This window comes from Trematomus bernacchii, unplaced genomic scaffold (assembly GCF_902827165.1).
Source record: "Trematomus bernacchii unplaced genomic scaffold, fTreBer1.1, whole genome shotgun sequence".
NCBI lineage: Eukaryota > Metazoa > Chordata > Actinopteri > Perciformes > Nototheniidae > Trematomus > Trematomus bernacchii.
Window position 1 is genome coordinate 15,449,399 of NW_022987973.1, and position 21,524 is coordinate 15,470,922.

The 21,524-nt window shown below is 39.0% G+C and overlaps 2 protein-coding genes across 7 annotated transcripts in view; both read right to left on the bottom strand.

Moving 5' to 3' along the window:
• Positions 1–14,482, bottom strand: part of secisbp2l (SECIS binding protein 2-like) — an 18,243-nt gene extending 3,761 nt beyond the window's left edge. For 2 of the 3 annotated variants that reach the window (XR_004554777.1, XM_034116025.1), the window contains exons 1-15: positions 14,238–14,482; positions 10,170–10,390; positions 8,761–9,085; positions 8,512–8,650; positions 7,129–7,379; positions 6,683–6,707; positions 6,444–6,559; positions 4,350–4,454; positions 4,151–4,261; positions 3,205–3,372; positions 2,870–3,011; positions 2,306–2,481; positions 2,033–2,165; positions 1,759–1,921; positions 551–771 (exon numbers count right to left, since the gene is read on the bottom strand). Coding sequence is in view for 2 of the 3 variants with exons in the window: in XM_034116025.1 (XP_033971916.1) it covers positions 551–771; positions 1,759–1,921; positions 2,033–2,165; positions 2,306–2,481; positions 2,870–3,011; positions 3,205–3,372; positions 4,151–4,261; positions 4,350–4,454; positions 6,444–6,559; positions 6,683–6,707; positions 7,129–7,379; positions 8,512–8,650; positions 8,761–9,085; positions 10,170–10,390; positions 14,238–14,258 (2,317 nt within the window). In the remaining variant the exon portion in view is untranslated. The remainder of the gene's footprint in view (positions 1–550; positions 772–1,758; positions 1,922–2,032; positions 2,166–2,305; positions 2,482–2,869; positions 3,012–3,204; positions 3,373–4,150; positions 4,262–4,349; positions 4,455–6,443; positions 6,560–6,682; positions 6,708–7,128; positions 7,380–8,511; positions 8,651–8,760; positions 9,086–10,169; positions 10,391–14,237) is intronic. The other variant, XM_034116026.1, reaches the window with a different exon arrangement.
• Positions 14,483–14,618: 136 nt separating this feature from the next.
• On the bottom strand, positions 14,619–20,470 carry cops2 (COP9 signalosome subunit 2). 4 transcript variants are annotated; one of them, XM_034116030.1, is made up of 13 exons: positions 20,295–20,470; positions 19,672–19,785; positions 19,499–19,576; positions 19,279–19,404; positions 19,070–19,159; positions 18,894–18,971; positions 18,468–18,642; positions 18,196–18,374; positions 17,887–17,939; positions 16,724–16,821; positions 16,548–16,630; positions 15,827–15,885; positions 14,619–15,213 (listed from the first exon to the last, which is right to left on the bottom strand). In XM_034116030.1, exons 1-13 carry the CDS (start codon positions 20,346–20,348, stop codon positions 15,069–15,071), a joined length of 1,332 nt encoding a protein of 443 aa, XP_033971921.1. In that variant the 5' UTR covers positions 20,349–20,470; the 3' UTR covers positions 14,619–15,068. The 4 variants fall into 4 exon arrangements, with proteins under 4 accessions (XP_033971921.1, XP_033971919.1, XP_033971918.1 ...); XM_034116028.1 differs by having other exon boundaries at positions 19,264–19,404; XM_034116027.1 differs by having other exon boundaries at positions 19,264–19,404; positions 20,289–20,467.
• Positions 20,471–21,524: the final 1,054 nt, after the last annotated feature.

A 21,524-nucleotide genomic window follows, 5' to 3' on the forward strand; every position in this document is an offset into this window, starting at 1 on the left:
TTGAGAAAATGATTGGCAAAATCAACAGAAAATAAACACTAACAACTTGATCAAGAAACATGCTTTTTTTTATGATGAGAATATTAAAGTCAGCATGAGGGATCTACACTACCAAGCATATTAGCTTGTGACTGCTGGGTTTGTACAGTGTAAACCCTCTGCTGAAAATAAATCATGAACTTTTAAAAAGGTGCAATAACTGAGTTTTTGCCCACTTGGGGGCAGCGTAAACAAGCAGCATCACTTTTAGGTTGGTATGGCAAACTATTCAGCAAATAGTCACTTATTTAACATTTAGCCGTTATGGAGCAACCTTATTTATCAGTCAACTATCGTGGTTCACTATCAGCACTCTGAAAGGGCTGGACAGTTAAACAATTAGCTGAAACTATATGTAAAACTCTGTAAAAGTGATAATTCTCCACATGTGACCCCTTTCACATTGTCTTTTAATACATTGATACAAAATAATTTAAATCCTGTTTTAAAAATGTAACACAGCTCTGGTGGTCAGATCTCAGGCTGGAAACAGTAAAACAAAATCATTTACCTTTGGCCTGGATCTTCTCACAGTTGGGAGAGATGATGACGCACTTAATCTTATTTAACTTCATGTGCTTGGTGACCTCTCTGAGACCCATGACCAGGCGGCGTTTGGATTTGGCTTTGGTGGGATCCTTCTGGTAGACGCGCTCCTGGAAGCGAACTAGCTCCTGTAGCAGCATCGTCACACCCTCGTCGATCTCCTTACTCAGCACCTGGTTACAGTACCTGCGGAGGAAAATAATTGAGGTTAATGAATAAGTGGCAACTAGGCTAAATAGCAAAAGATTATGTTTCGAAATGTCCAACTTTGGAACTATTAGCTTATAATTAGATAAGTCAATTCATATAAAAAGAAATATCTGCACAATTTGGATAATAACATATTTTTGGAGCAAGATAATGAACATTATTTGGTCTCAGCCTCTGAATTGCAGTAATACGCGACCTTTCTTTATCTGATGCAAAGGTTAACTGAAAAGCTTTTGGTTATGGGGTGTTGGTCCAACAATACAAGCTATTAGAAGGTGTCAAAAACAAGCATCCTCTATTACCTCTAGTTCACAATAATATGAATTGTTCAACATGTGTTCTTCTTAAAATGATTCAAAATGTTGACTGCTGTTCATTAAAACTTTCTTTAACTTCTTCCTGTTGGCTTTTTCTGTTATCTGAGCCATTTTCTGAATCTGGATGAGCCTCTCCAAGTAAAGCAGAGCCATTAGGTGTTATGCATTCCCTCAGAGGCATTGTGGAGATATTTATCGAAAGATCGACGTCGTGTGGCCTGAGGATCCAGCGTCCTGCGGGTCAGCGCTGAGAGGAGGAGCTTGGCTACAGAGGTCTGTAAAAATCTGTTAGGAAAGGGTGGGTTCGTACAATAGGCCTACAGCAGAGGACACGGAGGACACAGAGGACAAAGATGTGTTTGTGACCACTGGCATCGGTTTTTGCTGAGAAAGAACAATGTGCTTGGCATCTGTGCTATACAAGTCTTTATTGTACAGCTCCATCCTTAAAACAGCCTTCAACTTTCAGATCGTTTCACAGCCAAGGCTCTGGCTTTTGAGTGGGAGAAGTATTTGCTTTGCTCACATTGTTTTACTTCCACATGGAGCATTTTTGAGACGATTTGATGCCAGGGATTCCTACAAAAGTCCTGCCCTGTTCAATGTTCTTTGTTTTCCTTAACATGGGGTGAAAGTGTGTTCTTACTCTCTGAAACGCCGGCTGTGGATCTTGGTGATGGCGTTCGAGGCCATGGGACTCCCGATGCCGGAGCTGGCCGGAGACCCCTGGGACACCGGGGTGATGCTGTAAGGAGAGTTCTGACTGGCCGGGGAGAGGGAGGCATCGCTGGGCATACTGAGACCATTCTCTGTGGGTTAAACAGAAAAGCACACCAGAAATAAGAATTAGACAATTGTATCAGGGATGAAAAAATATGAAACTGAATAGCTTTCACGTCTTGATGATAAATAACACTCACCTTCTTGGGAGGCAGGCTCTCGTGCAAGGTCATCAGTAAAATGTAGAGACTCATCCCCCTGCTCCTCGTGGCCTGAAGTCTCTTGCTCTACATTCTGTTTCCCTTTTTTCCCTTCACGTTCCTTTAAGATAATCTATCAGAAGGCACAACACAAATGTCAAAAAGAAGGGCACTCAGGTTCAAAAATCTCTATTCATTTTACAAATGTTCATGAAGACTAAAACATATGTATTCCAGTACTCATTAATGATAAATTCCTCTTATATTATTAACCTTTTTCAGGGCTGTTGGCCGTTTAACTTTGGGGACCTCCCTCTCCTTTCCCCTCTTCATACGGGGCGCGGTGGAGTCCAGGGAGTTGTGTGGGGCTGTGTACGTCTGCTGATGGACCTTCAACATGGACGGCATGCTGGTGGAGCCTGAACTGTGGAATGGAGTGGTTGTTCCAACTGGAGAGAAGGACCACAACATTAGTTTACATGCTAAATGTGACAAAACTCATTTTGTATTGTAAAATGTGCACATATATATTTTTTTAAACATGTTTTCATTGGAGTGAAAGAACATTTGCAAAAAGGTACAAAAATGTCAGAATATATGCAGGATTAGCTAAATACACAAACATTACGCAGAGGGACAAGAGGATTTAAAAAAAAAAAACCATAAAGAACAATTCACCATCAACAAATGTTAGATATACAAAATTGTACTCTATGGAAATGAACCAACTCATTAACAGCCTAAGCTTCTATCCCAATATTGTAATTTATGGCAGGGCTGTTACATTGTCATATGTTTGTTTATTCCCTTATACCACTTGATTCAGTTCATGAGTACCTGTAAAAGAGAGTGGCTTGGTGTTGTTGAGCTGTCTGGCCTTCATAGCCTGCTGGTGTTTCTCCAAAGCTGCCAGCATGTCTCCCAGGTCCAGCTCCACAGAGGTTTTACTCTTCTTCCCTGCTGCTTTGGTGAATTTCTCCTGCAGGGCAAGGAAATAAAAGGCACAACAAGATCACTCCATTGAACCAGTTAACTACAACTAAAGATCAGAATGGTAAATCACAAGCCAGATATAGAGAGAAGAAATAGAAACCCAGCGATAAGCCAGAACATTAAAGCTTTTCAGTCTAAACCCAGCCTACATGACCAGAGGACAAAGTGCGTGTTGATACCTGCAGTTTCTTCTGTTCCATGCTGATTTCAGAGTACTCCTGTGCAGTGGCCAAGGCAGCAGCCAGAGCCTTCTTCCTCTGGCTTTTGGCCCTCTTGGGAACAGAGGTGGTAATCGGGATGGGGGTCTGCACAATGCTGATAGGGGAGTTTTCTGGCAGGTTATCCAGCTGTGATGCATGTAAAAACACAAACAGTTTTTAATATGTTGAACAGATAACAGTCAAGACATTTGGCTGGATTCCCAATGTATTTTGGTAATGCAGCTAAAGTTACGTTTGAAGATACCATTTTACTTTTAAAGATAACATTTTTATTGAAGCTATGTGTTGTTTGTTTACAGGGACATGCTCCCAAACAGAATTATTACTAATACCAAATTGAGAGGGATGAAACAGAGCCAGAGCAGAGATGAACAACACCCAGCAGACTTTCTATATCACTGGTTATGTTTACTACTTTCTGGGTATTTCCAAATGAGAGTTTCATATAAACTGAGAGTTAATAACAATTGATTTATGTCAGGCAATAAAAAAAGTAAAACATCAAATTCTATGCACAGCTAAATCTATTTGTATTGTTATCTTCTTCTTCATTTAATAACTTTAAAACAGTATATCTTTATACCGTACATGATATTAAAATGTGTATCAGTTATTATGTATACAATTATTATTTATCCCAAGTTGGGGAATAGTTTTGTTACAGCAGCATATTAACAGTCAATGTACAAGAATCACAAAATGTCTTAAAAATATAATATAATACAAATAAAATTAAAATAAACAATAAGAAAACGAAATATACATATTCTCAGTAGAAAATACATATATTTAGAGTATCCACACACTATAAAATATACACAATACATTACAATACTCTCTATTATAGCAATCTACCATCTGAGAGGCAGAGATTGACCGAGGCCTACAGAAAGCTTTCCCTCACCAGGTTTTTGTGCAGCTTAGGATGCATGTACGTCTGGGCTGCAGCAGACTCTGGTTTGCTGCTGCGTTGGGCCGCCCCTGCAGTAGCCAGATCTGGGAACTCATCTTCATCCTGACAAACATGTAGATTACATTTGAGCAAAACAATCAAAAAAGCCTCAAATAAATCTATATTAAACTGTGTTAATGAAACTTCTCACCTCAAAGTAGAGGGGCTCTGGTGTGAGCTCTGTAGCAGCTGCTGGCTGCATCCTGTGTTCTGATTGGTTCAGCGGCAAACGCCCTTGATAACCACTGTGGAAATCCTGAAACAGGCAGAGGGGAGATAACACAGGAGTTAAAAAGGGTATCACTGGTGTTTCATGTGTTTATTATCCTGTGTCAAGTGAAGGAAACGTGTTGGTAAAAGAGAGAGCAGAGCACAGTTTGCAGGCCAATTCCTACAGACAGAGTGAGTGGCTCTGCATCACGACAGACGGAGAGACTTTTAATAATAATAATAATCTTTACACTAGTATGTGTGATGGACAGTACAGATATTAATTATGTGAGAGATGTGTTTAGATTTACAACAGCCCTCTACTCACATCTAAAAATTATGTAATTGGATTTTCCAGTAGCACAAATTCTGATAAATGATATCTTCAATTGCAATCATAAAAACCAAGACCATTATGAACACGTGGGCTATGTAACAGACAATTAGAATAGAGAGTCACTGTACATTCATTCCTCATCTGCTGCTCAGTAAGTTTCACTGCCACTTACTGTCCATGACAGAGCCTTGGGACCAAAATGATTGCATTTCAACCATTCTCAAAATACCACAGTTGTTCTTCTGACATTCAGTGTTTCCCCTATATACAAATAGCGGCGGCGCAGCGCCAGCCAGGTACCCAAAAAAAAATATATATATATATATTTTTTTTAACTTTTTTTTATTATTAAAATAATAATAAGTGGCGACCCTTTTTCATTTTTGATTGTTTGTTATGTGGATTTGTAGTATTTGTGTTACTGTATGTTCAATAAAGGTGTATTTTTGCTAAATCTTGAGCGTTGGCGCTCATCCTAATTTTCGGCCTTGATGTAACAACATTCATAATTAAGTAAATGTAACACCCATTTCACCCCGGTTACACTTTTCATTTGCCCTGTACGATGGGCGCTGTAAGTGATGAAAGTGGGGGATGTTGGCTTATCAGGCGCCCGCAGCTCACAGCCAAAGTGCGAGCGGGAGCGAGGGAGAGAGAGAGAGAGAGAGAGGGCGCACCGGTACCGGCGCTGTTGTTATTAGAATCTGGTGCTAGCTGCGCTAACGGATATAAGAAGTAGATGTTTCTCCAACCAGGGTGGAGGAGAGCTCTCCTGTCAGACTGAGAGGCTCAGTGAGGTAAAGGACTCTGAGTGTTTAGATAGTTCATTTTAGTCTAAGTTATCTCAGTGGGTCTCAAACAAATATGTGTTTACAAATTATGTAAACACATATTTCCAAGGCACTCCTTTATAATTATTAGGATAAATACAAACAGGTTTGAAATCATTCCAAAGTATACTATAGGACAGTAAACCAAAAATATCATTTAAAGTTGGAGAGATACAAAAATATGCATAAATAAATAAATAAATGTTAACTAGGTAAAATAAGATATGAATGAACAACAAAAATAAAAAAAGTTACATTTATTTGTTATTGGCTATGGTAGGTTATTGGTTATGTTCACATACTTATTTGATTATTAAAATGTAAACCGATCTTTTTCATATGGGTGTTTTAGAGTTGTACCCCCTAGATCAGGTCTCTAGTAATTGTGTGCTCAAAGTGCACCAGATTGAAGCATTTTACTTTAAAATGTTCAAAAATATCTTCCCGGGGGGGCATACCCCCGGACAGGATGTGACGTTCACCCCCCAATTAAAACATGTTCATACAATACTGAATACATTTGAAGCCATTTTGACGTATATTACCTATGTCAATAAGTTTCTGTTTTTGTAGTGTATTTGTCTTTTGTAGAGATTTTTCATTTATTCTTTATATATAAAATCTCGCCCAGGGCAGCAAATTGGCTAGAACCGGCCCTGGTACTAGGCCTCAAGAGCCTTTCTTGTGCTGGCAGACACATAGAAACAAGTTGGCGTGGCGCACTTCGCACGTGCACACACTAAAAAATTCCACACGCTCCGCGCTCACATTATGCTGGGCCCACGTGCCATAGCACCGCTGCTATGACTCCATCCTAGGGGAAACACTGGACATACATAACCCTCTTCTCAAAGTGGATTTACTGTACCTGTGAGAAGTTTCTCTGTTCAGGATGTTTCCTCTGGTCTGCTCTGTGAAAGTGTCCGTTCCTGTCTCCCCAGGACTTCTGGGTAGCCTGAGAGGCTGCATTAACCCATGTACCTGCTAATGAATGAAAACAATGATTAGTAATTATTATCTCCATTCATTTGTAATATATTATGTCAAAGCCTTGTGTGAACATGGCAGGGGAAGGAAGGGTAATACACTTTGTGTTGTCAAACTTACCTGTCATTACACCAGCCTCCACTCCCTATGCAACACAGACATGTGGAGAAGGTAGAGGAAAATAAGACAAATTGAGAAATCATGAGTATGTGAAATGTTTTAATAACACAGTGAGAAGTTATTAAATTATTGTATTACATTTCCCTGATTGGTATTTGCCCTGTACAGTGCTGTGACACAAGAGGAGTATTTATGTTGTGACATGTTATCTCTCAAATCTCTGACCTTTGTTTCTTTTGAAGATACCATTTTTATTGAAGCTATATGCTGTTTGTTTACAGGGCTCCCAGACAGAATTACCTTTAAAAACGGCCATGACTCTAATAGTAAGTAGCCCTTTAAAGATATACTCTAGACGTGTTTCAGGTAAATGCTTATGTATGATATCCACAAGCTAAATAATTATGGGATTATGAGTTTAAACGTTTCTAGAGTGTGTCTGTTACCCTGTTGCCGATGGTAAGTAGCCAACTTACTGCTGGAGCTGCTGAGCTCTCTGCTGTTCGCTGTGTTACCCCGGCAGCCTGGTTGTGTTTGGGGCTGCAGTAGCCGCTGTCGCTGTCTATATCTGCCTCGCTGGCGCCCTGCTCGTAGCTCTCAGAGGGATGGGACGCCCTTCTTCTCTTGGTTCGGTTTTTCCAGAGCAGGGGACTGGCTTGCTCAGCAGCACAACGCCCAGACAACTCACCTTGGAAATCTGAGGACACAGTCAGAGAAGATTAGACCTGATACAAAATAATACAACTGCTATAATCGTCAATATACTAGATAACAAAAGGACTTTAAATATAGTAGATCAGGTTTCAAGTTCTCTATTGCCTTGTGCACAACAATCACAGAGATGCAGTTGTTGGCGTTCGTCTCGCTGCAACAATGCTCATTAAATATGTATAGAAGGAAATAACTAACGTAAGAAATGGATCCTAGATATAAATAGTGAAATAGGTATAAAATACATACTAATACTTTTTTTCTTAGAAAATTAACAAATGTATATTTGAATAGAAATAGAAATGAATCAATTCATTCATAAAGCCACATTTAAATAGGGATGAATCAGATGTACATTTGTATAGGGATATATAGACCAAGCTGTAAACAGGTGACGATTAGAGATGATTTATGTGTTACCTAAAAACAAGCCAAGTCATATTTGTGACACATGTTCATTAGAACAGAGACATCACTGTTGACATCATGAGCTGCAAACATTGTAAGCTCTCCAACTGGAAGCTCTGCATTCCCTCTCTTTCAGAAGTGAAGCATGAGCATCATCAGTGTAGGATAAGACGCTTCTCTTACTGGCACTATGTCGTGCTTCCTCTCGGACTGGAAAGATTCTTTGTTCACAGACAAACAGTCACCTTTAAAAAAGTCTGGAATGTTTTAAGCCTCAAACTCCTCTCAGCCACAGGACTGAAGTTTAGATCTGTATTTACTTGCACATCTCACAACATTCTCTTGCACTATTTTATTTCTATTGTTATTGGTTTAATTTGTTTTATGTCCTATATATATATATATATATATATATATATATATATATATATTCATGTTGCATTGTTGGAGGAGCCTAGGACTTAAGTTTCGCATTGCCATATCTACACTGTAGCTACTGTGCACATGACAATAAAGCCTTGCATTGAATTAATTGAATGACTGAGAACACCACTGACGTTGGCTGTCGCACTTAACTGGAAACTCAGGCTCAGAATATTCCCACTGCTACAAACAATAAACAGCTCTTTATCTAAAGTTGGCGCCGTTTTTTATTATTAAAAATAAAACGGAATGTTCTGCACCTTTATTTATTGCCTTAGTATTCTTACCGGTTTGCTGTGCTGCATCCACCAACATGACTGTCTTGGTCCTCCCATCAGGCCCCATAGTGCACACCTCCTTCTGCACGGCCACACTCCTGGTCGGAGGCCGGCGACCTCTTGGAGGCAGGCACATACCTAACTGTTGCTGTATGAGAAAGATTAAGAGGTGGTGCATAAAGAGGTACACTTGTTAGTATTACAAATACAATGGCATCATTGTCACAGCAATAAAACATGGATGGTGACCTTCTTTACCTTTGGGATAACATTCGGTCGGACCATGCCTCTCCCCCTGCCCATCCCGTATGCAGGCCCCAGAGAGAGTGGTCTTTCAGCAACATCTGCAGAGACAGGGTTGACCACTCCAGCTTGCACAGGACCACCATAGGTTCCATGGAAGGGCTGGTAGAAGCCCATCACAGGAGGGCAGGGAGCAGGCATAATCTGGTAGTAAGCGTAGTCATTGGAGACAGGAGGCTGGGGTGAAGACATGATGGGGTAAGCCAGGTATGACCCTCCGGGGCTGGGGTTAGGCTGCTGCTGCCAGCGCAGCTCCCCTCCATTATACATAGGATGTTGCCTGTGAAGGGGAAGAGAGGAATCATATTATATTAGCATGGACACTCCCATACTAATACTGCAGGACACTTTACAAAATATGATGTAAAACAATAAAGAAAGGCTGTGCTGCAGGTAATGTTGTTGTGATACTAAGGTCTTTAGGTGTCAAATGTTTTTTGTTCGTCAATTTTAAGTATGCACTGTTATGTTGGTAAGGAAGAGATGTTAGCTTGATTAGCTGTAATTCATTGTTAAGAATCTCACACACTCATCTTTGTTTCCTGTATTTTAAACATTCTCAGTTTGTATTGTCTCTAGGACATCCACCACATCCACACATTGTGCAGGAGAGGTTTGAATCCAAAATGGCCTTTAAAGATGTATCCCTAATTAAAACATAAATGGTCATACTTAAAAATAAAAAAAAAGGATTTCAATATAAATGTAAAGTTGCTTTTTGTAAGACTGACATTCCACTGGTTAACATTTTTGATGCTGCAGTGATTTACATGATGGTCAATTTGTTAGGGGGTGTGTTCACGGTATGCAGAAATGTTGATAAGGATCCAAATGACATTTCCTCGGCCAGCCTACTATACCGGCCATTTCCTCGCATTCAAATAGGGGGAAAGGAAACAAAGGAACGGATGTGTGCAAGGATACAGCAGATCACTCCGGACAAAGAAAGAGCCACTGGAAACATAGATTGTGGTTCCATGTAAACTCTTTGGAGGTTTCCATTCATAATCAAGCTGCCCTAAAATAGTGAGCAATCTAACAGATCTAAACCAATGCACTGTTTAAAGGATGTGATTGTGATCTCACTAGGCATGCTGTGTTTTCATCTTCTTTTCAATATTATTGTAGAAGACAGCGCAGGGAATGGGTTTTGCTTAAAATAGAAAGTTCCAGTTTGAAATGGGGACACCAGGCGTGCCACAATACCACATGGAATGGCTACACTTTAGCCAAAGCATCTGCAAAATACATAACTATCATAGACGAGAACCACTGGTGCCATTTAATCAGAGTTTAATGGGTTCAAATGAATGCTTCAAAATATCTCCCATTACTAAAACCCCCTTATGAAAGTGAGACGGTACCTGTTGGGTTGATTTTCCTGGACGAAAGGGTAGCAGGTGATGAGGTAGCTGGGTATGGGAGTGGTTTCCACGCCTCCTCCATTTCCTCCTAAACCTCCGCCCCCTCCTCCTCCTCCTCCTCCTCCACCTGCCTCTCCAGAAAGACTCATTCTGGCAAGGGATCCTTCAAGATCTTTCTTCTGTGGGATGAACGGTTCCACTTCGGCTGAAAGCTTCACATCCTGCACCCATGACAAAAAAAACAGTTGTTACTCAGTAATGACTACATGGTTCATTGACTGAGAAGTTAGGTCTACTCCAAAAAGCAGAGATATCTGTCAAACAAGGTTGCCCAAGTCAGTCAGCACATTCTCTGTATTGACACGGTACTGGGGATCCTTTTATTTCATTATTTGTAATTCCATTGGATGGAAAGTGATCGTTTTAGAGTGGAATCAACATAGTAATGGAAATTCACCAACATTTATCCAACGATTTGCTTTATTGTAAGGGTAGGTTTGTGTAGTTTGTTAAGTCATCTTGCTAAGACATTACATTTACAAGAATATGACCAATCCTGCAACCAAAAAGAGAAAGATCTATGCCAAGGCATTTAAAGGTTATTAACTTGAGAAAGTTTGACAGAGAGGGCTGTAGATGGTTTACTAAACAATCTTTCATTTGGTTAGTGTTCATCCCAGCTAAGCACTGACTCCTCATACGGTTCCAGTTGGTTTACAGTCTTAAGTGTGTACCATCATCAATAAAAACGTATCAGAGATAAAACCTTTAAAAGGTTAAAGACGTCACGTGATACAACTGCTAAAGAATCAAAGCAATGTACACAACATGTCAAAAAAGGGCTCCAGCTATTTTTGACAGTCAATTTCTCAAGTGACTACAGCTAGATAAACAGTGGTGAAGGATATAAACAATGAGCAGCTTCTTGTTAATATGGTCAAATGAGGTAAGTCTCTTTAGCTCAAAGCCAAAAATAACTTTTTTGTTCATTTGTTTTTTAAAGGCTGCCATGTATGGCTAAATATATTCAAAACACACCCAAGTTAATAGTATGGATTGAGACGTCCCAGGGACAGCTGCCAGATTATGAGTAACATACAAATAACTAAACAGTTCTAAATTTATGAGAACAATTTAAAAAAAAAAAACAACATCCAAGTTCTGGAAACAAACATACAACTAAAAGCTTTAGGAATAAATCAATAAGGCACATTTGTTTTAAAAGTGTGACATTTATGACAGGCAAAGCCACAAGAATGTCCTCTAGTCACTTCTTCTAGTCAGTCTGGCTTTATGGCTCTCTGGATTTATGACCCAACAGCAGCCGTGCTGTAGAAGTGGTACAGCGGGCCCCAGAAAGGCTGAAGATTAGAGGGCCGGGCACTCCAAGGCAGGCTTGGGACGGAAACACTAAAGTACTTCAAATCTTAATTGGCCACTAAAGACATTTTTTCAAAAAAGAGAGAAACACAGCTGAAAAAAATAATGCTTTGTCATAAATTAGAGCAAAAATAAATAATCTATCCGAAAGCATGCCATTGTTTTCATGTATAAAACTGAATATTACATGTACAATTCAACAGAGTATCCTAGATTTTATTACACACCTTTAAACAGATCCTTATTTTAAAGTCATAGTGTTAATTATTGTGAATTTTAAAATTATTTTGATATATTGAACGTTCCTCTTTATGACAAATAAATAACTATGAACTTATAAATATAATATTATGTTTTTTAATGTCAGAATTAATGTAATAACTTCCATTTCCTTTGACGCTTGTCAAACCAAGTAACTTATCAAGGAGTCCTTGTCACACAAACACTGAACGGTAAAAGGGGACTGAGCATGTGCCTGAGGAACTCCATTTTGCTTCTTTTAAATCACTTTGAAGATGTATCTATATCAAACGCCTTCTTTGTTCCATTTTGAAGTCAAAGTTTAATCGTAAAAATTGATTTACACTGCGATTTGTTCTTGTTCTAAAATAAAGAAAAGTGTCATCATTAAATGTTTTATGTTTATTTATCTAATGCTTTTGCTTTCCTGGTAGGGCAAATATTTTTGTGTAACCTATTGTTTTGATTAAAGTGTTTGTGGTGAAGCACTTTTTACCGTTGCTTTTGATAAACTACATGAATAAACTGGATTAGTATGTTATTTCATTATTGTTAAAATGCCTTTAAAATTGCCAACTAAAAACAACATTTTCCCACTTATTTAAGTACAGGAAGGGCAGCTGTGTTATTTAGTCACTGCTGTCTGGGAGCATCTTTCACACCTCGGACTGCTCCTAACTTAACATCATGGAGACATCGGCCTGACCCGAGGTGGCAGCTCTGCCAAAGAGGTCTCATTAAAATAATCTGCTATTTTTTGCAAAGGATGAGGAGAGGTGACAGGGTTCAGAGGACAAAGGCGTCCACACTTCTCTGAAACAGTGGTCTGGATGCATGAATAGTCATCAGTGTAGCCAGTGGATGTCACACAGACAGCTATTGTCTCCCATGCTACTGTCCGTGGGTGGTGCCCTCACTTTACTTAGATAATCTATAGATCACATCCGAACTAAATAAAATCATTGTAAATGGTGCGTGGTGAAGAAAATCAACCTACGGTCTTGAGGAAAGATATTTACAAACCTCCAGGTAGTTACAGCTTCCATGCCCAGACAAATATGTCTGGAAGGGTTTAGTACTGCAGTAGTTTGTCTGAACCTGTGCGATGGTACAGTATAGCTGATAGGGTGTTATTATAGGATTACGTTTGAGAGGATAAGGTAGGATAAGATAATTATACAGAAAGAATCTGTGTACATTTTGAGGTAAAACAGAGCTGGCCAGCAGATCCATCTCTTGAGACCCAAGTGTGTCTTTGTAGTATCTCTGTGTTAGTGAGAATAGCTGTGATTGTGGAACAGGCTATGAGGTCAGACCCAGATGTGCATTCATTGGGGATGAGAGATGTCAGAGTGATTAGAGTGGGAGCTTCTAATCTCACAAGCCTCTGTTTGTGTAAGCACTTATTCTCACACCAGTTGCTTTCAAACACCAACAGACAGTATCTGTTTCTGTACTGAGAGCCGGATGGTTTTGTTTAGAAACTAAAGCATTGCATATGCATAAAGCTTTTAAGGGGGTTTCACTTAATGAAACCAGAAATGATGATTAGCACACAACTTGAATACACATTATCAGATGCATTCAATCTCACATATGAGTTTAGGAGACCCTATATTGTCAGAAAACTGCATCATGAGATGTACCAGCTAAAGGAGTGTAATCTCAGGTATTGTCAATACTCGTTGGGACAACAACCAAACAGCGACAAAACCGAACTCTCTGCATTGCAAACATCGTCTGAAGAATGCTATGCATGCAGCAGAACCAGATATTCCTCTACTCACGATGCACGAAACCTCTCCGCCTCTTCTGACAATAACAAAGCTCTCATCGTGCACACATTCCTGACAGTCACTCAGGTGAAACCTTTTGGTCACCTCTCCAAATTCGGACCAAACCACACATTTTACAAAAAACACTGCTAGCTGTATGTGTCGATTAACATGACCAGCTCCGTCAAATGACAGCTGATATGTTTAGCTTTAAGACTAGCTAGCTCTCCAGGCTAAATGTTAACACGAACTGTCTTTCGGGTTTTATCATACGGGATTATTGTCATGCAAATAGATATCAGTCATTTTGTAAAATGGCCCAAAAATACATGAACTGTGACAAAAGACAGGAATGCTTTATCCGCTTTGTAATAAGCTGCGGTCACCGTTAGCTGTCTTAGCTTGCTAGCCAAACTGGATAACTGTTTGCAATGCTGCCTCGTGAAAAGCACCGAAACATAGTGTGCCGTTTGTATGGTTACAGACACAAATATCAGATTTAAACCTCTCAACTGGTAATAATTACAATAAGGTAATAGCGGCTTATGTTTTTAATGATGACGTTAACAGTGCGATGCTGGGCCTCGACAGCGTAAACTAGCGTTATGCCCCTTCTTCTTCCACAGGCTACAGCTCCATACAAAAACACTGATCATTTCAGAATAAACTGTACCTTGTTGTCACTAGCGTCCATGTCAGTCAACGACACCGCGACATACGGTCATTGGCCAAAATGTAGACGTCAGGATGTGGGCTCTTTTAATTTCTTCATTGTGAATAATAATAAGTATCACTGAAGACTCACACCCAGTTCCTAAGAACCGCTAGCTGCTGCTGCGTCAGCTGGCTGTCTCTCCACGGACTAGCTGCTAGCTCTGGTGCGAGCGAGCTAACGGCTGGTGTCACTGTGGAAATGGGAGTCACCTGGAGCGGAAGCCGGCGAGGCTCAAAAAGCTTTTACTGGCAAATCAACATGTCAGGAGCATGCATAGAAAAATACTTTCGAAGAGTGATTCAAAATGTGTGAAAAAAACATTCTTTTATGTCTCATTAGTGACAGTTAAAAACATTTTATTTGACTCCAACTCGCCGGTCACAGAGTTAAAACGTTAGCTAGTCAAAGGCAGCTGAATCCTTTTAGTGCTGAGAGAAATCTGTTTATTACCAACAGGCAACAGTATACATTAAAATACTGTGTACACGTTTTCATACACATTTGGACTTTTTTTAAACAACTGAAGCATTCGTGTGTTGCACATGGAAGAATCTGCCAATCAGGAACATGAAAAACACAAATAAGTGTTGGTGATTTTGGCGCATCGCCACAAAACAACACACTTTGAACACGTTCTTGTGGTTCCTGGAGTCTCCTTGAAATTGGTGGCATTCTCAAAACCTGTGCTGTGTATCTCGTCTCAGAGGATTTACTTGAAGAAGCACAGTAGCATACTTTATGGATGTATTCAAACATGCCATTTTTCTTGTCTCTTAATTTTACATGCCATCATGTGAGCTTGCTGACAATGGCTTGGTTGAGAGAGTTCAGCTGATTTGTCCATTTATCTAAAGCTGTGTAGCGAGCCCCTCCTCTCTTCTGGTAGTCCAGTTCTAGTAGCTGGTTGACTTGGTCAATTCGGCCGTGGATTGTGCTGTGAATAAGAAAAAGGGAAAAAACTAAAGTAAGCAGAAGAACTACACATGTTGTAATATCTCTAGAACTAATTTCCCACACATTTTAGTTGAGCTCTGATAATTGAGTCTTGAAATACTAAGCCACAGTTTTTAGCTTACTCGTTTTTACAATTGTATATCGGGTCTGGCTGTTCATTTTTCAGATAAAGACAGCAAATAAAAACAATACAATTTTGCATGATTTATTGAGAACGCATGGTACCGTGTAACCCTGTATTTAAGGAAAATACTTGTTTTCTTTTTATTTTGCGACTTATTTATTGTTTTAACATGAGTGCCATTCATTAAATGCCATTCATTTAACATTCAAGATGATGATGGCAACAATGACAAATTACTCAACAGTGTGGAGTTTATCAGATCAATCTGTTTTTTTGATTTACGTCAGAGAACCAGTTCAGCGGGGATGTGAGGCTGTAAATAGCAGATCACTATAACACTACGAGGTAACTGAATTCCTACCTCCTGACACTCTTAAGGGCCAAAGGAGGCAAACTATGAGGAACTATTTACAGGAAGAGAGCTATTTTCTATTCGACTTCTCAGCAGCCACGTGATGCAGAAACGTACTTATCCAAGATGCACTGCACCAGCAAACTCTCCACATCGCACACATCAATGTTCAGCTCCTGGAAACCAAGAGAAGAGGACAAGACTTATCAGCACAAACGTAAAACAAGTCACCATTTCACAATAGAGGATTAAACACACAGCTGTGTTTCAAAGGTGTATGTAAGTATGTGAACTAATTCGTAAAAAAGGGTTTGACATATGGTCTAATCTTCTTACAAGGAGGAATGAACACCCTGAACTATGTTTTATGAAACTATAAAGTTATTCAACAATAACTTTAGAAGAAAACTAAAGTCACAAAACAAGAAGCCATTTAAATGACAAAATACAGACTTGTATAATGTAGGTATATTTATTTTAAGTATACAAGTGTTGCTTTTTCATGTGTGGATTTCATTATTATGTATTTTTTATGATAATTTCGGAAACCAATTTATTACATTTTCTGCCATATCAGGAATGTGAATAGCACTGCCGCAACTAAAAGGTTGCTAGCTGCAAAGCCACAGCAAATTATGCAACATTAGCTTCTGCTTTAAAACGTCTGCTTTCTCCAAGTAAACCTTTTTCTTCAATCATATGACTGATTGGCTTCAATACATGCTAAAAATATCAAGACAAAGTCACATGGCAATCAGTGCAAATTATTTTCTAATAATATTCTAAATATATCAGATACATTCACTGTACAGGACATGTTTTAAACACATGGACTTACCTTAGAAATGAAAGGGATGTGTATTCTCGTGTACGGTTTGATGAGTTTGATAAGTACTTGAGTTCTAATGTTCCTCAGGAGCTCTGCAACACAACATGAGTGATTAGCTACACTTGAAAAAAAAATATTCAACAGATTTATCCCGCATGTGGACTGAAGTCACGTTCACCACTCACCCTCTATGTGCTCTCTAATGAAGGGGTCATCCATTATGTTACTGTGATTTGTTTTCAAGATTTTCTCAAATTCAGTGATGTCATTGTTCTGGTAGGAGCTGGAATGAAAAAACAGTGAGTGTTGTTAAACTATGTACATTGTGTCTCTGACTCACGCAAAAACTCTCATCCTGATAGCTGTCAAACATTTCTAAATATTATAATTTTTGCAAACACTATTCTTACAACAGTTTTGGGTGTGCTTCATTGGTTTCTTGTTTATGTATTAAAAATCTTAGATACACTTAGAAAGTGAGCAATCTCAGACCAGTTAGTTATAATAACAGCCAGTTATGTATGCAACATGAGAACAAAAGAGAGCAAACAAGGAAGCATTAGACAACCAAGGGCTTGGAAAGACAATAGCAATGTTCATTTCTTTATACAAACACTGTGAAATGCACACCATTGTTAGCACCGACTAAGCACTGTTTAGCAAGTTATAAACTATATTAGTACCATTAATGCTGTCAATTTGATATTCGTGACTAAGAGTAAATGAAATAAGTGATCCATTGAAACATGTTTACAAACTGCATCTGCACCAAACTGTAACAGCTAGTATAAAACTGGGCCATAAGGAATGACAAACTGAAATATGGCCAAAGGTCAAACAGTAAAAACTTCTGCCTCCAGTAGATAAGAATACATTCACAACAATGTGGAAAACTTTTCATTACTGGCATTTTGGGTCTATTTTCATAGTTTTGGCCACCAACAGTAACATTTTCAACAAGTATGTTGTATGAAGAGGCAGTCATACAGGAACATGCATAATTTACAACTGAATGCGAACAAAGTGGTTCGCACATAATAATTACTTAAGTCTTTACCGAGAAGATCTGTTATAAACATGTTTAGATGCATTCACTTTAATTCTCGCTTACACATATATAAGACTGTCAGGTTAAACAAACGTCAATTCCAACACAGTGTCACTATTCCTTTTTAGCCATATTTTGCAGCTTAGTGAAGCTGTAGCCGTACCAAACAGATTTCAAAATAAAATTGGTGACTATAATGTTACAACTGGTAGAAATAAAAGCCTATAATATAATTGCAAGGCTTTTATTGTAAATAACGGGACGAAGAGCTGATCCTTGAATGCATTAATGTATGCTTACCTTACTAAGTTTGTCATTGCTAGGATCTCCGGGTCATTTTTGTATGGTTTGGCCTTTGGACAAAAATACAAAAAGTTAGGTATGGAAATTTCACTTGAGAGATAACTAATTAGGCAGAAAACACCAAAAATAATTTCAGTATTTCTTCTGATTAGATGCTTTTTAGATGTGCTGTTTTTCTTTTACTTCAACTGCAAACTCAAAAAACGTATGTGGCACAGAGTAGTCTGTCTAGAGTAGTTTGTCTCTTATATTTCATAATTTTACAGTATATGCATAGTTGTTGATCAGTAAGAAATAATTGTATACCTCTTGTGAGTCAAAAGGGTTTATTCCTGATTTCATCAGCATGTTGGCTAGGACCAGGTACTTCAGGCATGTCGTCCTTCTTGGGCTGCCGGACTCATCGTAGTTTTTAAAGGCCTCAAAGAAGTCTGTGTGAGCTTTCTCAAACTCACCTTCTCTCAAATGCATCTTCCCACCACATTCTGGTCAGGAGCAAACAAGGACAAGTCAATCAGCAGACAGTAAAGATAGCACTGAACAAAGTTAAACAACTGCTCTATGAATAAGGAAGATACCTCTGATGACTCCCATTATGAGCGGGTGAGGAATGGCAGATTTAATGTGAAGTGACTGCTCATACAGGGCTTTCAATTTCTTGTTGTTTTTTTGTGCCGTGTACATCTGGATCTCCAGTGCGTAAATCTCCAACAGCTGTGTGCCTTTCTTCAGGTCATCCTCCCCATCATCGGTCTGTAGAAGACAAACATATGAAATAATCTCTTATAAAAATCATAATCCGAGTCAAATCTCCACATGCTTTACACTTGCCTGGGAAATATATATTATTTACTGATAATACAGGAATAAATAAGCAAGCAATTAAAACAGTAGCCACAACATATTTTATGACATCTGCCAGGTTAAACCTACATTTTATTTGAACCTAGGAAAAGTATTATTGCATTATACTGACAAACAAGGATACAAAATGCATCTTATACCTGACATGACTGGTGCAGTTGCCTTAGGATCTTTTGCAGTTTTCCATACTCTTCTCTCTCCAAGTACAGTTTCCCCAACTGCAGGGGAGGGACAGAAAAAGAGCATTTATTTGCACCGGTTTTACTAGTAAATAATGGTTGGACATCAGAAAAATCAGTGGAGAAGCTGTGTATACCTTTGTGTTAGTTTTAAACCACAGTCTGTCATTTTTTGCATCTTTCAAAGCATCCAAAGTGGTTTCGTAGAACTCCTGTAGTAAGTCCATCTAGCAATAAATAAAACAGTTTTAGGAGGACAGATTTAAAACATCCAAAATGGCACGGTTCAATGACAAAAAATGTAAAGGCCAGCTGGATAGTTCTGTCTCACTTTGTCTATCCCTACCTGTTTGGAGGTAGAGATATAGTCCAGGATGGAGTTGATGGACTTCTCGGAGTAGTTCCTGGTGACAGCACTTCTGATGTATGTGAGGAGCTGTTTGTACCGGTTCATCATCTCTGGAAAGTTTGTCTACAGGGATGAGACACAAATTAAACATCTACTTAATAATTTATGTCTGGTTGGATAGGTTTAAACAACTCATGACATGTTTTGCTGAGCCTACCAACTTGAAGTTGATTTTGATCATCTGTTTCAGTGCTTTGAATCCCCATTCTCCTTTCTCTCCTTCAAGTTCCAATACCTGAACACAATTAAACCAAGAGTTGTGTGTAAATGGTGTGCTTTTAAAAAACTGAGATAAGAACAGGTTGTTTTTTTCACAGAAAACCACTCCACCTTCTGGAAACTGCTGAGTGCTGCTTTGGGATCATCCTCCTTCAAGGCTTTGGAGTTGTAGTACTGGTTCTCCAGGTCCACATTTGGCTCTGAGTTACTGTCCTCTGAGTATTCCTAAATGTAAGCACATTATCATGTCAAAGTTCAAATCAGAATATCCAGTGTAAACATTTAAGTTGCACGGTTGCTAACATTACACACCAGAAACTCGTAGCTAGCTAACACGAAGCTAGGGATAGAAAATTGTCCCTAAATACAGTGCTGCAAGTATGAGCCTTGAGCTAACGTAAAGTTAGCCAACGCCACGGCTTGCTAACTAGGCGGTTGGTTTGCCTTTCCTGTCTGCAATTTAAATTAACTAACATCTTCAACGCATGTACGCTAAATTGGTAATCTAGCATGGTTAATGTTTATTAAGACACGTGAATATAAGCTTAGCCCAACTGTAGTTAGCAAGCCAGGACGCTAACATTAGTCATCCGCTGTCAGCTTGGTATTAGCCAACAAGCTAACTAAACAGCTAACACGTAGCTAGCACACAACTACCGGCCCTGCACTCTTAGCGCTCAACGGACAAACAGTTTAAATTAAAGCGCAAAGTCAATAATTTCAGTTACAGATACCAGGTCGTAATCTTCTTCATCGTCGCACATGAAATCATCTTCCATGTCAGACATCTTGATGGTCTTCCTCGCTCTTATTCAGGGGACAGAGAGTAGCCCGGCCTGTGCTGTGTTTTGCAGCGATGGTGATGTGGTGTGTTTCGGGGTGGCAGGGAGCAGCAGGCCCGGGCTCCGTCCATAGATGGTGCTGCTGGATCGCCTCAGAAACAACGACACTGGGATTATGTTTCACCAGCTGCAGCTCAGCATGTTGTAGCATGACATGGCTGTAGTAACATATTCACATTTAAACATTACTGCAATATTATTGTTACTTGTATCATGTATTTTATTACACTGTACCATGTTTTATTATATTGTACTTCACTATGGGCCTATTATAGTCTAACTTACAATGCACAACATAACATTTGATATTTAGTTATACTGCTGCATGCCTACCTACTTTATATCTTTATTATTGTTAAATGTATGTACTATTACTTTAAATGCATTGCACCGTATACGAGGCGAAGTCCCGCCCATCTACTTCCGACCCATGGGACCTTATTTCGGAAGAAATATGTATTGAAGTCAATGGGGAGAGAAAGATTATCTTTCGATCCCGTTTGAATTGTGCCACGAATTACACATATGATGTTTGTCAATCTTAACAAATAATTTCCATGTCAAAAAAGTCACAGTTTGTCGTAAAACTGTTGAAATATAAGACTATGAAAAATACGCAACTAGAAAGACTACAAATCCCAGAATCCCGGTCCTGCATGCTGGCTCTTACGGAACCGACTAACTCTCCTTGTGTGTATGTACAGCTCTCAACATGCCCAGACTTGTAGTGATTTTCACCTCTTTTAATACTTTTCGCCTCATTCTGAAAGAAAGAGGTGAAATGTGCCAACGTGACGGCCGTCTTGGTGTGTGGTGCGAGATGGGAGATGTAGTTCATTGAGCGGTTTCACACAAAAAAAGTGTTACTTCACAGTTTTACGACACATTTTTATTTTTTTGACTTGCAAAATTATCTTTTAAATTGACAAACATCATATGTGTAATTCGTGGCTCAATTCAAACGGGATCGAAAGATAATCTTTGAGGGACTTCACCTCTATATACTGTATAAGGCCTATATTCCTGGACTATATCATATTATACTTCATTAATATGTCATACAGTTTTAACACGTAATATTCCCAATATCTTTTTCTTTTGTATATATTATTCTGGAGTACA

What these genes read in the sequence shown, in the direction of transcription:
- cops2 (XM_034116027.1), bottom strand. Translation starts at nt 20,348, where the DNA reads ATGTCTGACATGGAAGATGATTTCATGTGCGACGATGAAGAAGATTAC. An exon ending in AACTGCACCAGTCATGTCAG is followed by an intron (nt 18,643 to 18,893) that starts GTATAAGATGCA and finishes TGTCTTCTACAG; the next exon opens with ACCGATGATGGGGAGGATGA. An exon ending in ACATCCCTTTCATTTCTAAG is followed by an intron (nt 15,886 to 16,547) that starts GTAAGTCCATGT and finishes CTTGGTTTCCAG; the next exon opens with GAGCTGAACATTGATGTGTG.